Source organism: Rattus norvegicus, chromosome 18 (assembly GCF_036323735.1).
Source record: "Rattus norvegicus strain BN/NHsdMcwi chromosome 18, GRCr8, whole genome shotgun sequence".
Classification (NCBI taxonomy): Eukaryota; Metazoa; Chordata; class Mammalia; order Rodentia; family Muridae; genus Rattus; species Rattus norvegicus.
The window spans coordinates 12,275,869-12,296,735 of NC_086036.1; the positions used below are offsets into that span (position 1 = coordinate 12,275,869).

At 46.4% G+C, this 20,867-nt stretch overlaps 2 protein-coding genes across 8 annotated transcripts in view; one reads left to right on the forward strand and one right to left on the reverse strand.

Moving 5' to 3' along the window:
* The window catches only part of B4galt6 (beta-1,4-galactosyltransferase 6), a 56,855-nt gene extending 42,519 nt beyond the window's left edge, over positions 1-14,336 (reverse strand). The window contains exon 1 of one of the 3 annotated variants that reach the window (XM_039097085.2): positions 9,162-11,049. In XM_039097085.2, the coding sequence (XP_038953013.1) occupies positions 9,162-9,201 (40 nt within the window). In that variant the 5' untranslated portion in view covers positions 9,202-11,049. 3 annotated transcript variants of the gene reach the window in all.
* On the forward strand, positions 13,442-19,702 carry LOC102551486 (uncharacterized). 5 transcript variants are annotated; one of them, XM_063277684.1, is made up of 5 exons: positions 13,442-13,577; positions 15,956-15,999; positions 16,397-16,477; positions 17,278-17,437; positions 18,149-19,702. In XM_063277684.1, exons 2-5 carry the CDS (start codon positions 15,968-15,970, stop codon positions 18,188-18,190), a joined length of 315 nt encoding a protein of 104 aa, XP_063133754.1. In that variant the 5' UTR covers positions 13,442-13,577; positions 15,956-15,967; the 3' UTR covers positions 18,191-19,702. The 5 variants fall into 5 exon arrangements, with proteins under 5 accessions (XP_063133754.1, XP_063133752.1, XP_063133751.1 ...); XM_063277682.1 differs by lacking the exon at positions 13,442-13,577 and adding an exon at positions 14,215-14,680 and having other exon boundaries at positions 17,278-17,583; XM_063277681.1 differs by lacking the exon at positions 13,442-13,577 and adding an exon at positions 14,215-14,680 and having other exon boundaries at positions 17,278-17,516.
* Positions 19,703-20,867: the final 1,165 nt, after the last annotated feature.

Consider the following 20,867-nt stretch of genomic DNA (forward strand, 5'->3'; position numbering starts at 1 on the left):
CGAGGTTTTTTTTGTTGTTGTTTTTGGAGAAGGAGACAGGTTCAGGAGGCTCCTGTCCAAAGCCCTGGTAGAGTGCCTAGCTGCATTTGTAAACTATTGCCTTTTGAAGTTTTTCTTTCCTTTCCCCAAGATGTGTTTCTTCCTTCTGAAAGGATAACTGGCAAACAGACTGGGTCTATGTCTCACTGTGTAGAGGAAAGTAGAAAATGAGCTAATTAAAGAACGCACAGCATGGTTTTAATTAAGCAGCAGCGTTCGTTAGTATATTTCTGAGTTGTCTCAAGACACAGGGCGAAGCTGAGAAAGATTTCCTTACTTATTTCCTGAATTATAGCTTCTCACAAGTTGGAATGAGAATTTTAGACGAGGATTTTTCTCTTTTAAGTCTTACCAGAGAGAGATTACACTTCATCTAAGTGATAGTTAGCCAGGATTTAGCTGAATTCGGGTCAGCGTGGCTGTCAGTGTGGCTGCCTGATGTTGGGGACTGTGTCCTGACGGTTGGTTAGTGTGACTTGTTGATACACCACTGAGTCCCTGTTGGCTGCCCTGTGTTTAAGTAGATCTTTATCCTCAAGTGGGTTCCCGTCTTTAGGGACCAGCCCTCCAAGGCCCATTTACCTGAGGAATGTACTGTCTTAGCTATAAATGATTTAAAATAAACTAATAGATTTCTTCTTACTGCAGGGCATGGTCCCTGACACGTGTTCCAGGCACCATCCCTTGATGATGTCATCTCGATCAACCCTCTCAAGCAACTCTGTGGAAACTAATATTATTCCAATTCATAGATCGAGAAATTGAGGCAGGTCGCTGGGATAACCACATCCTTATTGCAAGCGACGGAGCAGTCATCGCCACACCTCCTGACAATGCTAGGAGGCGGGCCTTTCCAACCTTTGAGAGGGCGGTGTCTTTTGGAAGAGAAAGTAAAATAGTCTGTGGTTCAGTAGATGGCACCTTTCACTAAAGGAAAGTGGGCAGCCAACAAGATGAAGGGAAGATTCCTTAGAAGCGGGATGCCTGAGTGTGCCTGGGGTGGAAGGGAGTGCAAAAGATTCACAGGAGAGTTTAGTAGTGTCTTAGGGCTTCCATTGCTGTGAAGAGACCCCGTGACCAAGGCAACTCTTATAAAGAACAACATTTAATTGGGGCTGGCTTACAGGTTCAGAGGTTCAGTCCATTATCATCGTGGTGGGGGGCATGGCTGCATCCAGGTAGGCACGGTGCTGGAGAAGTTCTACATCCTGATCTGAAGGCACTTAGAAGACTGACTTTCGGGCAGCCAGGAGGATGGTCTCAAAGCCCACCTCCACAGTGACACAATTCCTCCAACTAGGCCACATCCACTCCAACAAAGACACACCTCCTCATAGTGCCACTCCCTCCCGGAGTCACAAGGAAAGGAAGATGAGCTGGACAGCTCCCAGTGCCGAAAGAGAAGTGAGCAGATGGGGTGGAAAATCAACTAAGCTGAGGAAGAGCCTTGGGTTCTTAGAGGATGGGAAGGGCAAGCCAGAGGAGCTGACTGACACCCAGCATTCAGCAAAGCAGAGTCAAGGGTCTCAGGATGAAGAGACCATTCTGGTTCATCTGGATTACCCAAGGGCAGTTGCTCTTATAAGAGAAAGGGAGAGGGGATGTGTTGTGGATATACACAGAGAAGGCACAGGAACACAGAAGCAGAAGAAGCTCGTGTGGTACCAACCCAGGAAGCCAGCAGGCACCTGCAATCTCAGGGGGACGAATCCCGCCAAGGCCCTCCATTCCAGATTTTAAGCCTTGGGAAGAGAGAATTCCTAGTATTTTAAGCCAAGCTCGTTGGAAGGTGTGTAGACCTAGGAAACCAGTGTAGTAGCTGAAGGGGAGTCAACTTTGTTTACTATGAGATCAGTAAGAAAAACAGGAAGACAAAGAAACCCAGAGGTACCTTACAAGTAGATTGAAGACTGACATTCAAGGGTAGCTATGAAGGGCCTGAGAATCGGGACTTTAAAAGCAATGCAGCAAAGACACAGGGAGCAAGTAAGGAAAAAAAGGATTCAAGACAAAACTTTCTGGGGGTGTCTTCAAGCCTGACAACCCGAGTTTGAACCTGAAAACTTACAGGGTAGAAAAGAATCAGTTCTAGAGAACTATTCTCTGACCTCACATACATACTACACACTCAGACACTTCCATTCATATTCTCTCTCTCTCTCTCTCTCTCTCTCTCTCTCTCTCTCTCTCTCTCTCTCTCTCTCACACACACACACACACACACACACACACACACACACACACAAGTAAATGAAAGCAATCATGAAGAAAGCAGCACAATAAACAGACTGCAATTAATTTCAAAAGCCAGAAGGGATGGCAGGCGAAAAGCTGCCTTTCACAAAGTCCAAGAACACACAAGAAGACAGTATCTCAGAAGACACCATACCACTTACCCAACATTATCTACCGAGCCAGGTACCTCAAGAGTTTCTACAAATTACAATAGTCTACATGTTCCAGACACCGCAAACTTATCTTCTTTTCATATTTAGTGCCATAACCAACGGTCCTCTGGAAATTACTCATCCATGTTCACCAAAACAAAGCTACATTTATAATAATCATGGCTACACTAGGATTAGGCCAGATCAAGCATGAAACAGGATTTGTATTTTGCAGCGGGCCTCAACCTGTGGATTGTTACCGCTTTGAGGATCAAAAGACCTTTTTACACAGAGGTAGCCTAAGACCATTAGAAAACACAACTGTTTACGCGTTACGATTCATAACGGTAGCAAAATTACTGATAAGAAGTAGCAACGAAAAGAACCACAACACAAGGAGCTGTATTAAAGGTTACAGCATTAGGAAGGTTGAGAGCCATTGCTTACGGGAAAGGATTAAAAACAAAAATAAATGGTGGTACTATGCCAGGTCGATAAACGATTCCCATTAGGCCAAAGTATTATTCAGTGTCATTACACTGGTCTCAAGGTAATCTACTGTGCAAACCATTAGCCTGTAGATTCAACTCCATCTTCCAACTTAGTCATGAACTGACTCATGAAGAGAGAAAGAACCCTGTGTTCAGAGCTCCAGTTCGTCAACTGATAATAACCAATGGTAACAGGCAAAGCACGCCCATCTCCAATCCCACTCAACAGCTTCGCTGATGGAGACTACAAATTAACAGGAGTGCCTTTAAACGTGTCTATCACTTCTGGGCAGCCGGCAACAGCTTATGCTCCGAGAGCATGTGTGTTAGGGCTGGTCGTAGCTTTCATTTTTAAACAACAACTGACTTTTCCAACAGCCTTATCATATTAAAACTAGTCGCGTGGAGACAAGTTTATCCAGCAGATATATACTATCTACTATTTACCAGGCACCTAGATTCTAGGCTGTGGAGTTCACTGTGAGGGTCACTTGTCTGGCACACAAAGGTCTCATACCCAGTACTGCATAAAACTGGAGCCTACACAAGAGGGCGAAGCAGAAGGATCAGGAGTTCAAGGTCATCTTTGGCTACCTGGTAGTTTCAAAGCCAACTGGAGCTACACGAGACCCTGTCTCAAAAACAATAAACAAACAAATAAACAAACAAACAAAATAAAACAGGGTTGAAGAGATGGCTTGGCAATTAAGAACACATAGCGCTCTTACAGGGTACCCCAAGTGCAATCCCATCACCCATGTTGGATGCCTTATAACTGCCTATAACTCGCACCTCTTTAATCCCAGCTCTTGTAAAGTAGAGGCTGTCGGATCTCTGAGTAGTTCAAGGCCATCATGACCCACAGAGTGACCCTGCCTCAAAATTAAGCATTAAACTTCATTTAGTTTAAAAACAAATCTGAAAGAAAGGAAGAAAGGGAGGGAGGTGGGGGGAAAGAAATCAAGATCTCAAAGAAAGACAAACAGCTAGCCGTGGCTTCAGCCTTGTTTAAAGGCAACAAACGTATTTTAAGAGTACACTTGGAACCAACCTACTGGTGTGAAAACACTAACCAAGGACAACGTGTCCTGCACTTGCTAATTTATAGCGCTAATCGTCTAGGATGTGTGCATAGCTTCTTCCAAGGACCCCGGGGACTCTAACAGAGCTAAGCACACATGAAACCAGGATAAAGGGAAGGGCTAGAGAAAGGAAGGCAAAATCTAATCAGGAAACCCAGTGGTCTGACAGACTGGAGGACAAAGCAATCAGACATACCTTGAAAGCATTGGAGAGCCAGTGTTTTCCACGTCCACAAGTGAGTGTGAAGCAAATCTCTTCCCACTTAAGACTTACATGAAACAGACGGAGCAAGCATGGTATACGCTGTGTTTTCTATCCCCAAACACTGTTTTAATGAATAACAGTTCAGAATTTCAACTTATTCGCAAGAAGAGAGGAACTCTAAAGCCAGGCACAGAGGAGAGGACACTGGATAATAAAAATGGATTTTAGCAACTTCCAAAAGAAAAGGATGTTTTTGACCAGGAAGCAAGGCAGCTTTCGGTTCTGTCCCTTCAACTTGTTGACTCAAGTGGAAACTATCAGATTCCTCCTCCTTCCTGTGAGTCAAACTGGAAGTTCCACTAGCCTGCGAAGTCAGGCTCTTCTCTGTCCTTTCTCCTTCTTTCTTCCTCTATCTCAAGAGATGTTGTCCTATATTGTACAGGCTGGCCTCAAACTCAGGCAATCCTCCTGGATCAGTATGCTAGACAGTTAGAACCAAGCCATTTGCCTGCCAGCTCTTCAATTACCACAGACAACCTATGCAACATTATTTATTCAACAAGTAATATTAGTCCAAGTTATATTCATATTATAAAACCAATAGTCCAGGTGGCGGCAGCAAATGCCCTTAATCCCAGCACGTCTAAGGCACAGGCAGGCAGCTCTCTAAGTTCTAAGCCAGCCAGGCCTACACAGAGAAACCTTGTCTGGGGGTTGGGGAGTGGGGACCAACAGAACGGAATATTTCAACCAAGGTATGGAGCTTCAGTAACAAACTTTAGGCAATCACTCAATATGCTATTGCAGTCGGCACTGGTGGTAAATGCCTTTAATCCCAGCACTAGAGAGGCATGGGCAGGCAGATTTCTGAATACGAGGTCCGCCTGGTCTACAGAATGAATTCCAAGACAGCCAGGGTTATATTATACAGTAAGCCCTGCCTCAACCCACCACCACACCCCAAAAATGTACATTCTAAAGATATTTTATATTTTCTTTTAGGTCTGTTTGTTTAGTGTGTTGCCAGGTGTTCTTGGAAGTTCAGAGGAGAGCATCAGATCCCCTAGAACCTGTATTACCAACGGTTGAGAGCAGCCGTCTGGGTTCTATGCACTGAACCTACAAGAACAGCCAGGGCACTTAACCACTGAGCCAGCTGTTGTAAAGATAGTTTAAGAAGCTTGCTAGCCCAATGCTGAGAAATGCTATTTTAAAATTAAACCTACCGGGGAACCTGTAAGGTTTTACAGATTTTTATTAATTGTGTTAAAGAACTGCTACGTGCCTCTCTAATAATTAAGAATGGTAAATAAAGCACTCAGGATCAACTTTCGGCCAAATCCCCTAGACACTGCTAACCTATAAACGGACACATGACACGGTCTTTTCATTCACTCTCCAGTTCTCTGGATGCAAAACATGGTTTACCACGAATGGCCCACCACTTCTATCTTAAAACAAGCTGGTTTGGCTCTCAAACTTTAAGACTAGTTCTTCGAAAGATCAAAGGGACTCAAGTCATCAATTCTGAAAAGTAAACACAGGGGTAGGAAATGGAGCTCCACTGCGCCCGCCAAACCATGAGTTCAACCCCCAACACTGCAGAAACCAACTTGATAATACACGCCCGTAATCCCAGCACTCTGGAGGAAGAGGCAGGAGGATCAGATGTCCAAGGTCATTCTCAACTATACAAAACAAAAATAAACCTAGCAGGTACTTACTTACCACCTCCACCACCACCGCCATCGCCACTACCACTGCCACCGCCACGTTGCACAATGATCTGAGTACTGAGTGGGAGCTACAATCAATAGCTCTACTGACAGATGTGCATAGAAGAGACCTGTTTGTGGAAAAGGCTTCAGGATGGTTATAAGATCACGGTACATAGTATATATGTGTAATACAAAACAGTTGCTACAAAGGGGCCCATTATCTTGTACAGCAAAGGCAAGCTAAAAAAAAAAATGTATGGCAGGACATTGTGGCTGCACCTTAATCCCAGCACAAGGGAGACAGAGGCGGGTGGATATCTTTAAATCCAAGGCTGACCTGATCTATACATGGCAAGTTCCAGAAAAGCCAAGGCTACAGTGCGAGACCCTGCCTCAATAAAGGCAAAAAGAAGATAAGGGTATGAAAGGGGGAGAAAAGTATATCTGAAAAATATTCCCGGAAAAAAAAAAAAGCTCATTAAAACAGACCGCCTTAAATAAGGCTTACACGCGCTCACATTTGAGAGCCACTTTTAATAGTATCAAAAGATAACCAGTGAGGGAGGCCACAGAGGAGGACCTGCAGAGCCTCCTGTTCCCAGTGCACACAATGACTTAATAGTTTAAAAAGCCTTCTGCCAGAACAGAAACAAAGAGCACACTGTGTGAGTGATACAGAGTGGATGTGAAGACCAAGCGGATGAGGGGAAGGAAGCAGACGGTACAGGCTTCCGCAAGGCCCGGCCGGGGATGCCTTGGGAAAATACCAGCTTCCTCCACTGGTAGCTCAGAGTGTACTCTCTGTCCATGGCGTGGCCAGTTTGATCAGTTTTATGGTTCAACTCCTGCGGGCATATCTGCCTTTTCGGTCATAGCAGAGTTTGCCAGCGTTTGATTTGAGCTGCTACAGAAACCTTGCTTAGTTGAAATAGGAGTTGGAGTGTTTGTGTCAGCCATTATGCTTTTGGCTGTGACACAGCAAAATGTCGATAAAGCTATGTCTAGTAACGTTAAACCTTAAGTTTGTGAGTGCAGTAGTCAGCACTGACTGTCAACTTGACCCAGCCTAGCATCACCAGAAAAAAAGGGCCAAGTCTCGGTGTAGTAATTGTCTTTATAAGATTTGCCTGTGGGCCACTTTTGGAATTTCGACCCTGATACTGTCTGAAGAACAATTGTGGCAGCCAGGACACCAAAGCATCATCTACGCTCCAGGCTCTCTCGGCTCCACGCCCTTGCACAAAGAAAACAGGAAGACCATGAGGAGGACAGAAGCAGCCACCCATGGAACCACGGGCTTGAGGTCCAAGGACCGAAAAGTCGAGGAGGAGTCGTTTGCATGGGATGAATTGTTTTCAAAACAGTAAGAACCAAGCTCTTGCGAGATAAGATGTAGTAAAGGGGTTATTAAAAGAGTGTACCTCAGGGTAGAGAGGTAGCTCAGCTGAAACAGAGTGTGTCTGCCTGCCTGCCATGCACAAAAAGAGCCACAGGAGCAGCAGTCCCAGCACTCGGGAGATGGGAGAGGGCAGAAGTTAAAGTCAGCCTTAGCCACCCTTACAGAATTCTAGCCAGCCTGAACTAGAGACCTTGCCTTGTCTTGAAGAAAATAAAACAAAACAAAACAAAACAACAAAAAGCTACTACATTCACTATGGCTTCGGTAGTTTCCAAATTTAACTACCATATTTATAAAGATTGAAAGCATTGTCTACAGCATTGAAGAGATCTATCACACAGAGACACTTACCCTACCCAGGCTAGGATTTCTCTTTCAGACACGGCTATTTTTGTCTTCAATAAACAGTCAAGGCAGAAATAAAAAGCAGGGTTGTAGATGGCACACATCACCAAACAAGGTGGAGGGGAGGGCTGTGATGGACTTCTATGGATCAATAAATTAGCTAGTTTCCCACCAGGACATATGATTTACATCAACTGTCTTTGACACTCAGGGCAGAGTCACAAGTCCTGAGTGTACCATCCCATTGCTTCGGACCGTCCTTTTGAGGGACTGCTTGTCATGAACAAGGGACAGTTCCGAACTATTAGAATCTAAACCAGACTGCCTTTCTGCTCACCGACTTGCGGCAGCCTGGTAAAGGGAAAGCTAAACCTCCCACCAAGAGGAGGTGGGTGAATCTCTGACCCCTAAACAGGTACCCATGTTCGGGGACAATGGCCTGTTGCCTTCCCAATTCCCCAGGGAAGTTGCCAGCCACTAACACATCAATCACAAGGCTACTATGAGGGCACATTCCCCCCCCCTCCAAAATACTACTTCTCAACAAGATGTGTTCCTCCCCCTGTCTCCCCATCTTATAGTTGTACATTTCTTACCGGCAGTGCCTTTCCTTCCTTCTCCTTGACAGCCTGACCACATGCTCACATGAAGCCACTCCCTTCCTTTGAGCGATAAGAAGGGATCATCACTCTTGTCTCCTCAAAGCCCCTGTCACACCATGTTCGAGGTGATAATAACTCTTTTTAATACATCTTACCCTAAAGGACAATTTGACACAGTGCCTCCCTCCCCCTGCCTTGGGCCCAAATCTGAAAACTTTTGCTGATTCCTTTCTAAAAGGCAGGGGCTGAAGCGATGGCAGATCCTCTGGGAATGATTGCAAGTGGAACGTTGGCCTCCTGGGCAGTACCCTCACTAGACCATGCTTAGGGGACACCACCGTGGTGAGTTAAAAGCACTTGCAGAAGGGAGAGTACTGCTCAGCTGTGATGCCAAAGACAGCCAAATGGAACTCTCCTATACGCTGTGTAAGGTCCATTTTTCAACAAAGAATGATACCCCAGACCCGAATTATATGCAAAAGCAAGGAGCATTTTATTCTGCAGAAATCCACATTGGGGGGAGGGGGTCTCTCATTCCAAGATGGAGAGATAAGCAATTGGGCTTGCAGGCCCGATTTAAAGCACATTAGGGGATCCCGGGGTAGGTGGGCTCTGTTTTACTCTGCTCCTGGGGCTTCAAGACCTTATTTCCACCTACCTAGCCACTGACAAACTCTTCCTGGATATTCCAGGGTCAACCAATTCCAGGATCCTAAAGCCAAAACTGCTTCTTCAACCTCGGCACCTGGACATCATCTGAGACTGGCCACCTGGGGTCTAAGTTAGAATCTGAGCGTCGTAGGAAAACGTCCCTTTCGTTCTCCACTGCTCTGGCTAGATGGTCTGACCTGAATCTAATCTCCTGTGCTGGAACCACTACTGTAGCTTCTTACCTGGTCTCCCGGTCGCTGCCCTACATTCCCCATCCTTCATGCTAGGATTACTCCAAAACAAAGGGCTGTCTCATTTCCCTCTGCAAAGCTCCTGCTGAGTCCTGCTACTCACAGAACAAAAATAGCGTGTAGCAGCTAGAGAGGCCCAGAGGCAAAAATGTGACCAATACCCAATCAGAAGAACCGCAGGAAGAGGCCCCAGAGAACAGGGAACTTGATGAGGGAAAAACAAAGGGCCTTTGCCAAACAAAGCAGGTTAAATCTGCTCAAAGAGCCCTGACAGGTACCTGAGGATCCGAGTCTAAAACAGCACACACAAAGGTTGCAAGGCAAGTAGCTAGCTACCTGCTGAGGTAGCCCAAAGCAAACTAAAGTCAGACCCCAGGCTAGACTTGCAAGCAAAATATCTGAGCTGCCTCTGAGGAACACATCTGTTTTCTTACACACCCCACAACACCCACTCCACCTTCTCCTGCAGGCCACAAACAAATGCCCTGGAGGCCCAAGTAACCAAGAGACCCACAGGACTTCAGACTCCTGTGGTCTAACCAGATTCCACCCCCAAAGACCAAGAAAGCCTCTCCAGGAAAAGGTCAAGGACTTTGGTGAGTCAAAAGGACAGTAAACTCCCCACTCCCAAGGAAGTTATGCCGTCTCTTACCAGGGGCAGGCACGGCCTTTCTTATCATCATTTAGATAAAGCTGTGAGGGCCAGACCAGCCCACTCTGCTGTGAATGTTAATGACCTCAAGAACTCCACTGGGCTGCACTTTGGAGCTCTAAAGTCCTTTTGCAACCTACCTCTCCACACCCTAAGGAGTCGCCTTAGAGAACCTGAGTACTGACATTTTCTAGAAGTGCTTTCTGCGTTCAATATACCCCAATCCTATGCTACCCATCCTAGGAACCTATAAGCAAACCTCCCCCTCTATATGCTTTCTATCACGTACAGCGGAGCTCCTTCTGGGGCCAACCTCCAAAGATGATCTCCTTTGATGTCTTCCAGACCTCGTGGTCCAGCTTCTCTTGGGTGCTCCAGGCAAACCAATTGTTCCTCTGATATGACAGGAGTCTGACATGACTACGTTGCATGGAAAGTTATACTGGAAATGGCTTCTTAATAAATGTAAGTTTATTCTCAATACAGCCAGCTCAAGGCCTTGGGTGGACACTGCACTCACCTTGGCTGTCATACACAAGGGCAGACAACAAAACAAGTTGCTTGGCCTCTCCTGGAGCTGGAAAGGCCAGGGCAAAGTCTTCGCAGACTTCCTGTGCAGATAGTTCCAAGAGACTTAGCTACAGCCCAGTTCTCCTCAGCACTAAAGTTCCTAACTGGAAGACGCTATCTTGTGTTTCCTGAATGAAGTATTAGGGAAAAGGTTTCGATTTACTCTTAAAATAATGAGCTTTGAGTTCTATTGAACACACCGTAGACTGGGGCCCAAAGAGCCCAGAGAATGCAGAGCAGTGTGGTGGGGGGGAGACAGACAGACAGACAGACAGAATGAGAATTAACCAGATTGACAGTGTGTGACCCGTCAGCACAGAAGAAAGAAAGAGAGGAAGAGATGGGCATAGGGGAAAAGGCCCAAGGAAGAGTCAACTAACTAAACAATGGGAGACCTGTGTGTAGGAACATACATGACCAACCCTGTCTACACCCAAAAAGTAGAGAAATACCGTAACACCTAGCTAACAAGTTCATGTGACGTGGCTTGTAAGGACTTAATGGAGTAGATCGGAAACATTTTTTTTTAATCACTGAAAGGAATCCAGCAGGCAGATCTCTGAGTCTGAGGCCATCCTAGGCTACAGAGTGAGTTCCAGGATAGCCAGGGCTACACAGAGAAACCGTGTGTGTGTGTGTGTGTGTGTGTGTGTGTGTGTGTGTGTGTGTGTGTGTGTGTGTGTGTTTGGGGGGAGGGGCCAGCTGGCTAGAGAGAATGCTCAGTGGTTAAGATGGTTGAGAGCACTGTTTGCTCTTCCAGAACACTGGGGTTTAATTCCCAGAACCCACATGACAGCTCATAATCATCGATAACTTCTGCTTCATGACACCCAACAATCCCTTTGGGCTTCTGCATGCACATGATGCAGACACACAAGCAAATACTCAAGCACATAAAATAATTTAAAAAAAAATAATAAAATAAAATGAACTCCCATGTAGCACACTCCAGTCACTAGGAAGTTTTGCTCTGGGGTATAACTTGTGTGAGAATTCCGAGCACCGAGAGAAGTATGCTTATCCAATGGAGAACTACAAGGAATAGGTGATGGCCTGGAGAGCCCCACAAGGCACCTGTGGCTTCAAGGGAAAGCATTCATGCAATTGGCTGAGGCACTGTGAACTCTCTCACCACATCTGCCACATCATTTTCACTTCAGAAAACAGCTGACAGACTGTGGTATCAGACCTGCATTTAAGAAAGTGACCTGACAGTCCTTGTCGCCAAACACAAAATTTGAATTTCCTAGTGAAACCCTATAAAGATACTTTAAAATATTCTTGTGCAGAATCTCACAGTTAAATATCTGGTAAAATAATGTTCTTCAAAGGAGTTCAACGTTTAAGGAGTTACATGGAAAAGTAAAAAATTTCTATAGGATTAAATGCCATTTATGATGTCTAAAATGGCAAGAAAGAAAACAAGTTGTGTTTAAAACTTTTTCCTAAATGTTCTAAGCAATACCCAACTTCTAAATGATAAGATATTAAGTGTGGTAGAATTAATAAAGATTTCCTAATAGAGATTCAAAACATCCAACTTAGGGTCAATAAAAAACAGTCTTACATAGTCTATGAACCATGTCTATGAAAATTTTGCCCAATTTAGGCTAAAATGTGAGTTGCTGTCATAAGTATCAAAAATTTCAAGAGAATGGATTGTTATTCATGTTTACCTAAAGAAAGCCCACATTAAAGGACCAAATTGTTAAATTAATAATAATAATAATAATAATAATAATAATAAAATAAATCCATACTCCTTCAAACTTTACCCAAAACTTCTAGTTGGCAATGACACGAGAAGGTCTTTCTAAGTATTATCATCTGACTGTATACTTATTAAATCCAACAAGGAGAAAGATCACATAGTGTTTTTTTTTTTCATAAGAAACAGTCTGGATGAGGCTAGTCTCTCCCCTGAAACTACACACACACACACACACACACACACACACACACACACACACACACACACGCCCTCTTCAGGGATAAGAATTTCACCTTAAAATTCTGCAGGTGTTTTTCCTCTCTGAAAGAAATGACATTTTTGGATAACTCCGGGGAGAAACCCTGACTCAACAGAAGACAACTGAATATCTAATGAAAAATGACAGAGTATGCCCTGTTACCAAGTCACTCAGCATTAAATGCCCAACGACAAGAAGACTCAGCCAAGCTTAGTGAACAGGATGTGTTTTAACAACCATATAAATCCATAGAATTTTTCATTCACTAAAACAAAGCCATATGGATCCCTTGTCAGCAGCAGGAGAAATGAGGAATTAGAATATTTCGATAAAGAAGCCAAGATCAAAGGTGTATTTGGAGCAAAAGTCAAAAGTAACTCACAGAAAGTTAAAAATTTAAACCCACAAATTGCCGTGCATAATTGTTTTCATCGGTATTTTGTCTGAGCAGGCATCTCACAGGTAAGGTAGAGGCTGAATTTAACAAGAAGACTCAAGCCAATTTACAGAGCTGGGTTTCAACGGCTAAAATGTCTCAAGTGTGCTGCAAACGTCTGTTGACCTGCAATGCCACGATAGATACTCTTGACCTTTCCCGCAGTTCCTACAGACTGGTACCTCATATTTTCCCTACCTGTTATTTTATAAAATAAAAATAAAAATAAAAATAAAATAAAGGTGTCTGGGTAAAATTACAATTAAACGCTACCCCATTAAATAAAGTAGTGATGAATACTCAAGAAAGGGACAAGAGGCACTACACACACACACACACACACACACACCCCACTCACCAGCCACCAGGCCCCTCATTTTCTTGCATCTCCTGAGTGCGACCTTTTAAGTTCATCTAAAGGTTTTTTTAACCAAGCGAATACGCCCAAGCATTATCTTCGACAGTTTTGAAATAAATAAGTCAAATCAGATGCTTTGGTTCAGCTTCCAAACCCCTCAACACAACAGTTACCTTCCTTCTGACCATAGGAGGCGAGGGTGTGTCTGGGTGCTTACCGATGCCTGGAGCCACATAGATGAAATAGAGACAGGACGTGGAGAGGGAGAAGAAGAAGATGAAGGCGATCAGGGAGCGATTGGAGACCCGCATCATCCGCTTGAGCGCAGACATCTTCCTCTGCCCTACCAGCAGCTCCGGCTGCGCTCTCAGGCCAGACTCCGAGCCACGGTCCAGGCCCTAAACTTCCATGAATGTACCGGGTGGGTAGCGGGGTCCGGCCGGGGAGGTTATGGGAAGAAGAACCGAGCCGGGAAGGAGAAATGGATGCAATGAATGGGAGGTGGTAGAGCAGCGGGAAGGGTGTTGAAAGGATGCGGAGAAATGTGGAGGGAGGCAGGGAGATCCGGCTCCGTGGAGGCCAAAGCCACGGGCCAGGCTGGAGGAGCTCTGCGATGCGGAGCGCGGCCCGCGCGCTGCAGCGTGTCGGGGTCCCCGCACCTGGGGCGGTGTCCAAGAGGCGAGTCCCCGCGATCGGGACCCGGGCCGAGTGGCGTGCGCTCTGCAGGCCTGTGCCTCCGCGAGCGCTGCCAGTGCGAGGCTCTAACGTGGGCGCTGGGGCACGCGAGGCGCGGGCGGCCGCGTTGAACCAGGGGGCCGCGGAGCGGGGCGCTCGCCGGTGCGCGGCCTGCACCTCATTCCGCGCCGGGCCCCAGAGCGCAGCGGCGGCCTCGGGAGCCGAGAGCAGGCCAGGGCGGCGTCCCGGCCAGCGGCGAGTGCACCCGGGTTCCGTTTGCAGCCGCCGCCCGCTGCCCAGCCGGCCAAGGCAACCGCATTCCCGCCGCCCGGCCCGAGGGAGAGGCGGCGCCGCCCCCGCACGGACCCCGGACTACCCGGCGGATGCGCGCGGCCGGGGCCCAGAGGACGAAGGAAACAGATGACAGACACGCGGCGATCTCGGACTGCGGACACCCACGAGGACAATCCCGGCAGCCCTGTGCGCCCCGAGACCCCTGCAGGCTCCGCCCGCCCGTGCACAACTCGCCAGGCGGCGCTGCGCGGGGAGAAGAGGAACCAAGAGCCCTAGCCCCTGGAGCGCCGCGGATCCTGATTGGTCCTGTTACTCCGCGCCAGCATCCCCCACCTCGCCCCGCCCACCCGGTCACCATCCCTGGTGGACCAGACACTAAGCAAGTACTGGGTCCTCAGCATGGGATGCGCTGTGCACCAGGGATGACGTTTGTGGGAAACAAGGACCTTATGGAGAAGGATGAAGGAGACACATTTCTCTCGTGGATTTATGGACTGTCGATGCGATGTGGGCCTGTGTGTATCCGTTATGCCTTGACCAGCCTTCTCATTGAAGGTGAATACAGTCACTAGGCCCACCAGCACGGCAGCCCCATTCACTTAGCTAACCCCCAAGCTGACCAGTGAATGGATACATCTCCTAGGCACAAGGCTACCCTTGGTTCGAATGTTTCTTGCTGCTAGCTACGTAACTGGGTTCCTTACCTACAGCACACGTTCCCCGCATATTGTGTGCAGGTGTTTCTTTTCAGCTGATCATGACTACATAAACCATCCCAGCAGGATTACAGGTAGATTCCAAAGAGACATGTGTTCCTTCCCTTAGCCATCAGACTATTAAAAACAAAAAACAAAAAACAAAAAAAATGGAATTTCTCCGTAGTATCATGCTGGGGAAGGAACTAGGTCAAGATGGTAGGGACCACACTCTGACCAGAACTGCTTAGTTAGGCATATCTCTTGCCCTGCATTACAAACGAAACCTCAGGTCAGGACTCGGTGGGGTGGGGTGGGGTGGGGTGGGGTGGGGTGGGGTGGGGTCACTGCATCTCTTTATTTGCGTCTTCTCCCATTGTGGTCACATTGAGTAAATCTTTTGTTTTGTTTTGTGTTGTTTGTCACTGCTACTTAGCTGTTTAATTGTCCTGTTGAGGACAGGGGCTTGGACAGCCAGGGCCCCGACTCTGATCTTAACGATTCTAGCAACGGTTGTGTGCTCTTGTATCGTTATTTGCATGATCCTATCCCTGGGCAGCTCAGACATAGGTGGATCCCTGTCCCGATACCTATTGGGTAATCGGCGAGCTGTGGATTCGGTGACAGACTACTCAACTCCATGTCTCAAACACCAAGGTAGAGAATGACATCCAATGTCAACCTCTGCCCTCCACCTGCACAGACACATACATGTGCGTATGAAGCTGTATGCATACACAAACATGCACATACGCACATTACACAGAACCTCCGGTACAAAAGACCGACTGTTCTGGAATAAAACACCCCTCCACAACTCCATCAGAAAACAAGTTTAGAGGCTGGAAAGATGGCTCAGTGGTTAAGAGCTCTGAATGCTCTTCCAGAGTACCTGGGTTCAACTCCCAGCACCTACATGGCAGCTCACCGCTGTCTGTAACTCCAAGATCTGACACCGTCACACAGACGTACATGAAGGCAAAACACTAGTGCACATTAAATAAAAATAAATTAAGAAAAAATGGAAACAAGTGCATGTGGTGACTTTACTAAACAAGTTGATGCCTTTAAAGGACACAGGGGAGCCTGGTACATTGTGAGCACTAATGGAATCCTTTTTTCATTTATTCCTCAGGTGTGGTGACACATGCCTTTGATCTCGGCACTCCGGAGGCAGAGGTAGGTGGATCCCTGAGTTTGAGCCCAGCCTAGTCTACAAAGTGAGTTTCAGGACAGCCAGGGCTACACAGAGAAACCCTGCCTCAAAAAGCCAAGAAGAAAGAAAGGAGAAAAAGAGAAGGAGAAGGAAGAGGGGGAGAAGGAGGAGGAGGAAGAGGGGGAGAAAGGAGGAGGAGGAAGAAGAGGAGGAGGAGGAAGGAGAGAATGTGAAAATGTGGGAGGATAGAGAAATTGTTTATTGTCTGTCTCTACTTGGTGTAATGTAAAGTAAGAAAGAGCAGTATCCAAGTTTATGAGCATGCTAAAAATATTTTATATGATAGAAGAGGGAATGGGAAATAGAATAGCATATAGTCTCTCACGGGCCAGGCACTGTAGAACATATCTGTAATTCCAGGAAATGCTACAAGTTTGAGACCAGCAAATATCCAGCCCGCCAAGCTAACCTAACAAGATCCTATTTCTTCAAAGAAAAGAGGTAACATCTCATTTTTATTGTTGCTAAGGCTTCAATCCTCCATATCACTGGATGAACAGGTAATTATGGGGCTCGGGCTATGGTTGCTGAGGCGTTTAGTCAAGCATGAGGGACTGGGTTCTGATCCTCAGCACCCAGGTAAAAAGCTGCACGTGGTGAGGCTCATCTACAATCTTACTTCTGGGAGAGTGAGGACAGCCAGACTACCTGCATCAGGGAGCTCAGATTCAGAGAGAGACCCTACCTCGATAATTAAAGCCAAGAGGTAGACAGAAAGACACCTGCACATCCGAACCAATCAACACCATGCATATACCACACACAGAAAATCGATTTTAACTTGATAAGCATATTAATAGATAGTATTATACCTTGTTCTATGCGCGGTCTTTTTATCTGAGACTCGGAAATAATATTGGGTTAATAAATTATGCTTAAACAACTGAATATTTCACAAAAATTTTTATATAATTAAATGTAAATCACCTGAAAGTTAGACACTAGCATGAGTTATACAATTCTTTATACATATGTTGCAGTACAGAACCTTCTCTTAAAATAAAATTTTCCCTCATAAATGGTCAGAATTCTGCTGAGTAAAAAAAGATATCGATTTCTTCAATATTTAGGCTTTATTGAAGAAATTTTAAAATAAATGTCATATCGACATGGAAACTTGGTCACATTAAAGCCATACCTTCATGTTCAGATATACAGCATTTATGAAATAATGTCTAATAAAAATGTATAGAAAATCCCTAGTTCAACATTTGACCCACATTTTGTGCTGACCTCCACAGGCCTTCTGTCGCTCATCTAACACGAGACAGTTCTCGCGTATCACTGGAACACCCTGTCAGATTTTCAAGGATTCAGATGACTTACTTGCACGTCATTTCACGACACCCCGTTGGCGAGCGTTATAGGACATTTGGGGATAAGGAAACAGGAGCTAGACAGGTGAACAAAAACAACTGACCTCAGGTCAAGCATGAATGAGGAACAGAGCTGGGAACTCCGCCAGTTGTTATCAGCCAAGGTGACCTCTTGCCCTTCCTGCTAGCCTCACATGCACCATCTTCCCCTGGGCTCCTTCGCTTGTCACGGTAGGGCTTCTAGCGAGTGAGCATTTATCGTCTCTGTCGGGGTTGATAGGGACGATTTGTGGCTCCAGCTCTCTGTAGCAGTTTTGTCATAAGCGTCTGTGCCAGGATTCTGTCTCAACGGTCCTACATGGAACTGTTCTGGGAGGGAAGCGTAGTGTACGAAGGCCAGGCCCCTTGTGGGAGTTAGATCATTTCCATCTGGTCCATAAACCAAAATGGAAGATTAGCAGAGTGTGGCAGGTTTATTGAGCAGTTTGCATCCCGGAGAATCTGAACCACCTGATAGTCACCGATGGACCCCAGTCCAGGGCCAGCAAATCCAAGGCTGACTGGAGTAAGAAGCCTGCCTGGAGGAAATGAAGAGTCATTCAGAACACCCTCGGGTTGTGCACTGAGCAGACAGGCAGGAGGAGTGAATGCGGTCGGGGGAGGGGCGGGGTGAACTAAAACTTTTTAGTTTTAGTTTTTACTTTGAACATGGTCTTGAATAGCCCAGGTCGACCTCAGGCTCACTGTGTAACTGAAAATGACCCTGAATCCTGATCCTCCTTGCTCTGCCTTTCAGAGATTACACCCATTCGCGCCGACACGCCCAGCTGAAGAATGAAGATAGAAGGATCAAAGTGTTGCACTGGCCCACAGAAAGCAAAGCCCATCGTCCTCCCTGGGAAGGGGTGGTCTTAGACACCCAGGTTGAATAAAAAGCCTGCCTTTGCTCCTCTGAGGCTATAAATACGTGGGGCTTGTGCAGCCCAAAAAGACTGAGTGAAGTCCCCCTGCCCACACACATATGCATGTGGATAAAATAAGGACATGACCTCTCCAAGACAAGGTTGCCAAGGAGGGTTTTATTGTTACTTATTGCAATGGAAGCATACACCGTGGCTTCGTGCTGATGGCGTCATCTGCCGCAATGGAGGCAAAGCGCATCCTTGCTATTTAAAAACGTGTTTTCCTAAGCAAAAGTTGTGTATATAATAAGGGATGGGTTGTACCTGTAAGGCTGGTACAGAGTCAGACAGTCCTCTGTGGGGGAGTGAGGCTGATTATAGGGAAGATGAAAAAACGATGCAAGCCACTGATGGGAGGGCTGCGGGTCATCACCACACCAAACCCGAGTGTAGTTCTCACAGCCGTCTTATACTACAGTACCATGGGAAGCAAAGCCACAGGCCAACAGGAACAGTTTTGCTGAACTACATAAAAGACATTTGCTCTCACCCCAAAAATTCCCTGTTCAAAAGGACGCCAAGGTCAATAGAATCTTCAGTCCCTCACCCTGAGCCTCAAGCATACCTCCTCTTATGGGTCCATGCCTTAGCAGGCCGGGAAATCTGCCGACAGACCCTGCCCTGCCTCGACTCTGCCTGGCAGACAGTCTCCTTTCCTCCCTCCCTCCCTCCCTCCCTCCCTCTCCCTCTCTTTCTTTCTCTCTCTGTTTTTTCATGCTTCAGAGAAGTGGCAAACGGCTCCTGGCTATAGATTATTTCTCCACCAGTGAAATGAGCCAATTCAAGCCAGATTAGAATATCTTAAAGGCAGATGCGTTGGGAAGCTGCTCTGAGAGTGCCACCACTGCCTGGCTCTCTTCTTGAGGTAAAAGGCCTCTTTCATAACACATGACCTTCCATCTATTAGCAGTTCTCACCCTGTGGGTCTCGACCCCCTTCACAGGGGTTGTTGAGAACCATCAGAAAACGTAGATATTTGCATTACAATTCATAACCGTTATGAAGTAGCAATGAAACTAATGTTATGGTTGAGGTCACCACCACATGAGGGACGACTGCTTCAGGAAGGGTGGGAACCACTGGCCTAAATCTTCTATCTGAGGCATTCACCTGTGAGTATAACACTTGTGTTGCTAGTGTGCTCTGGTTGAGAGAAGACACATTGTTTATTTGTTTTGTTGTTGCTGTTATTGTTGGTGGTGCTGGTTACTGACAGGCTTCTCTCTTTTGGTGCAAATACAGGCCAGATTAAAAGTAGATAAAGTCGGGGTTGGGAATTTAGCTCAGTGGTAGAGCGCTTGCCTAGCAAGCGCAAGGCCCTGGGTTCGGTCCCCAGCTCCGAAAAGAAGAAAAAAAAAAAAGTAGATAAAGTCAGGTTTACTAGGAAGCAGCTCTCCGGTGGGTTCCTGATCTCACAGGTGGAGGTCAGTGAAGTCGCACATCCGGGGTAAAGCAAGGGGGTTTTACAGAGCTTAGGTGAGGAGTGAGGATGTGCTGGCTAGGAGCTGGGAAGGTGTTCATACATGGTCAGAACCTGAGCCCCTGGGTGGATACTATTGGGCGGGTTGCTGGAAATTAGAGAGATGAGGAGTGATAATGTATTCGTCTGGAGTTTTCTCCAAGTGGGAGGCAGAGTTTTCTTTGTGGGGATGGGTTGTGGGGAAGGAGGGCAGAGATGGGGCTCCCTAGCTTGTTTGGGGTCGGGGGAATGAGCAGGGGTTCCAGACTAGCAGTTAGGGTTTCATTGCACAGCCACAGGAAGGACAATGTTACTGTAAACGGGAATAAGTTACTATAAAAGGCAAGAACATTAGATATGTCACAGGTACCTAAAAGAAAGAAACAAAGCCCTTTTGCCTACAAAGTCAGAGTAACACCAGGTAACCACGGCCAGTGAGCCTTGGCCAGATGACACACATCTCGCAACACTAAGCAAATAGGTAATATAATATAGCAAGTCGAAAATGCAGTAATTTTTCCTTTTTCCATTTTTCTTGTGTGTATGTGTACATATGTATGTGGATATCCATTCAGGTGTGTGGATGAACATGTATGGAGATCAGAGCTTGATATTAAAGCATGTATGGAGACTTCAACGATCATCCTCAGGCTAGGTTCATTTATAAAGAGCACTGTTTGCTCTTCCACAGGACCCGGGTTTCACTCCCAGAACCCACGTGGCAGCTCACAACTGCAGCTCCAGAGGATCCAACACCCTCTTCCAGCCTCGGGAGGCATCAGGCATGCAAGTGAGTAGACAGACACACATACATACAGGCAAAACAGCCCTGTTCATAAAAATAGTGGAAGGAGAAGACGTGACCCAGACAAGCAGATTGACACCTGAGAGTTCGTGGACCTGTGTGTGCTGTGAAAATGCTCCAAGACCAAAAGCATCACTGGAGACAAGGACCACATGTCCGTCCAGATGAATGTGACTGAGGCTGACAAGGTCACAGGCAGTTTTAATGAAGAATGGCTCGGTCAGTCAGACAATTCTATTCTCAGCTTGGCTAAGGCTGACACTGTTGTCTCAAAGTGAAGGTGGGAAAA

Coding starts and splice junctions, on each gene's coding strand:
- LOC102551486 (XM_063277682.1), top strand. CDS start 14,215: ATGCGCGCGGCCGGGGCCCAGAGGACGAAGGAAACAGATGACAGACAC. Junction 14,681..15,955: donor GACCAGCCTTCTCATTGAAG/GTGAATACAGTC, acceptor TTTATTCCTCAG/GTGTGGTGACACATGCCTTT.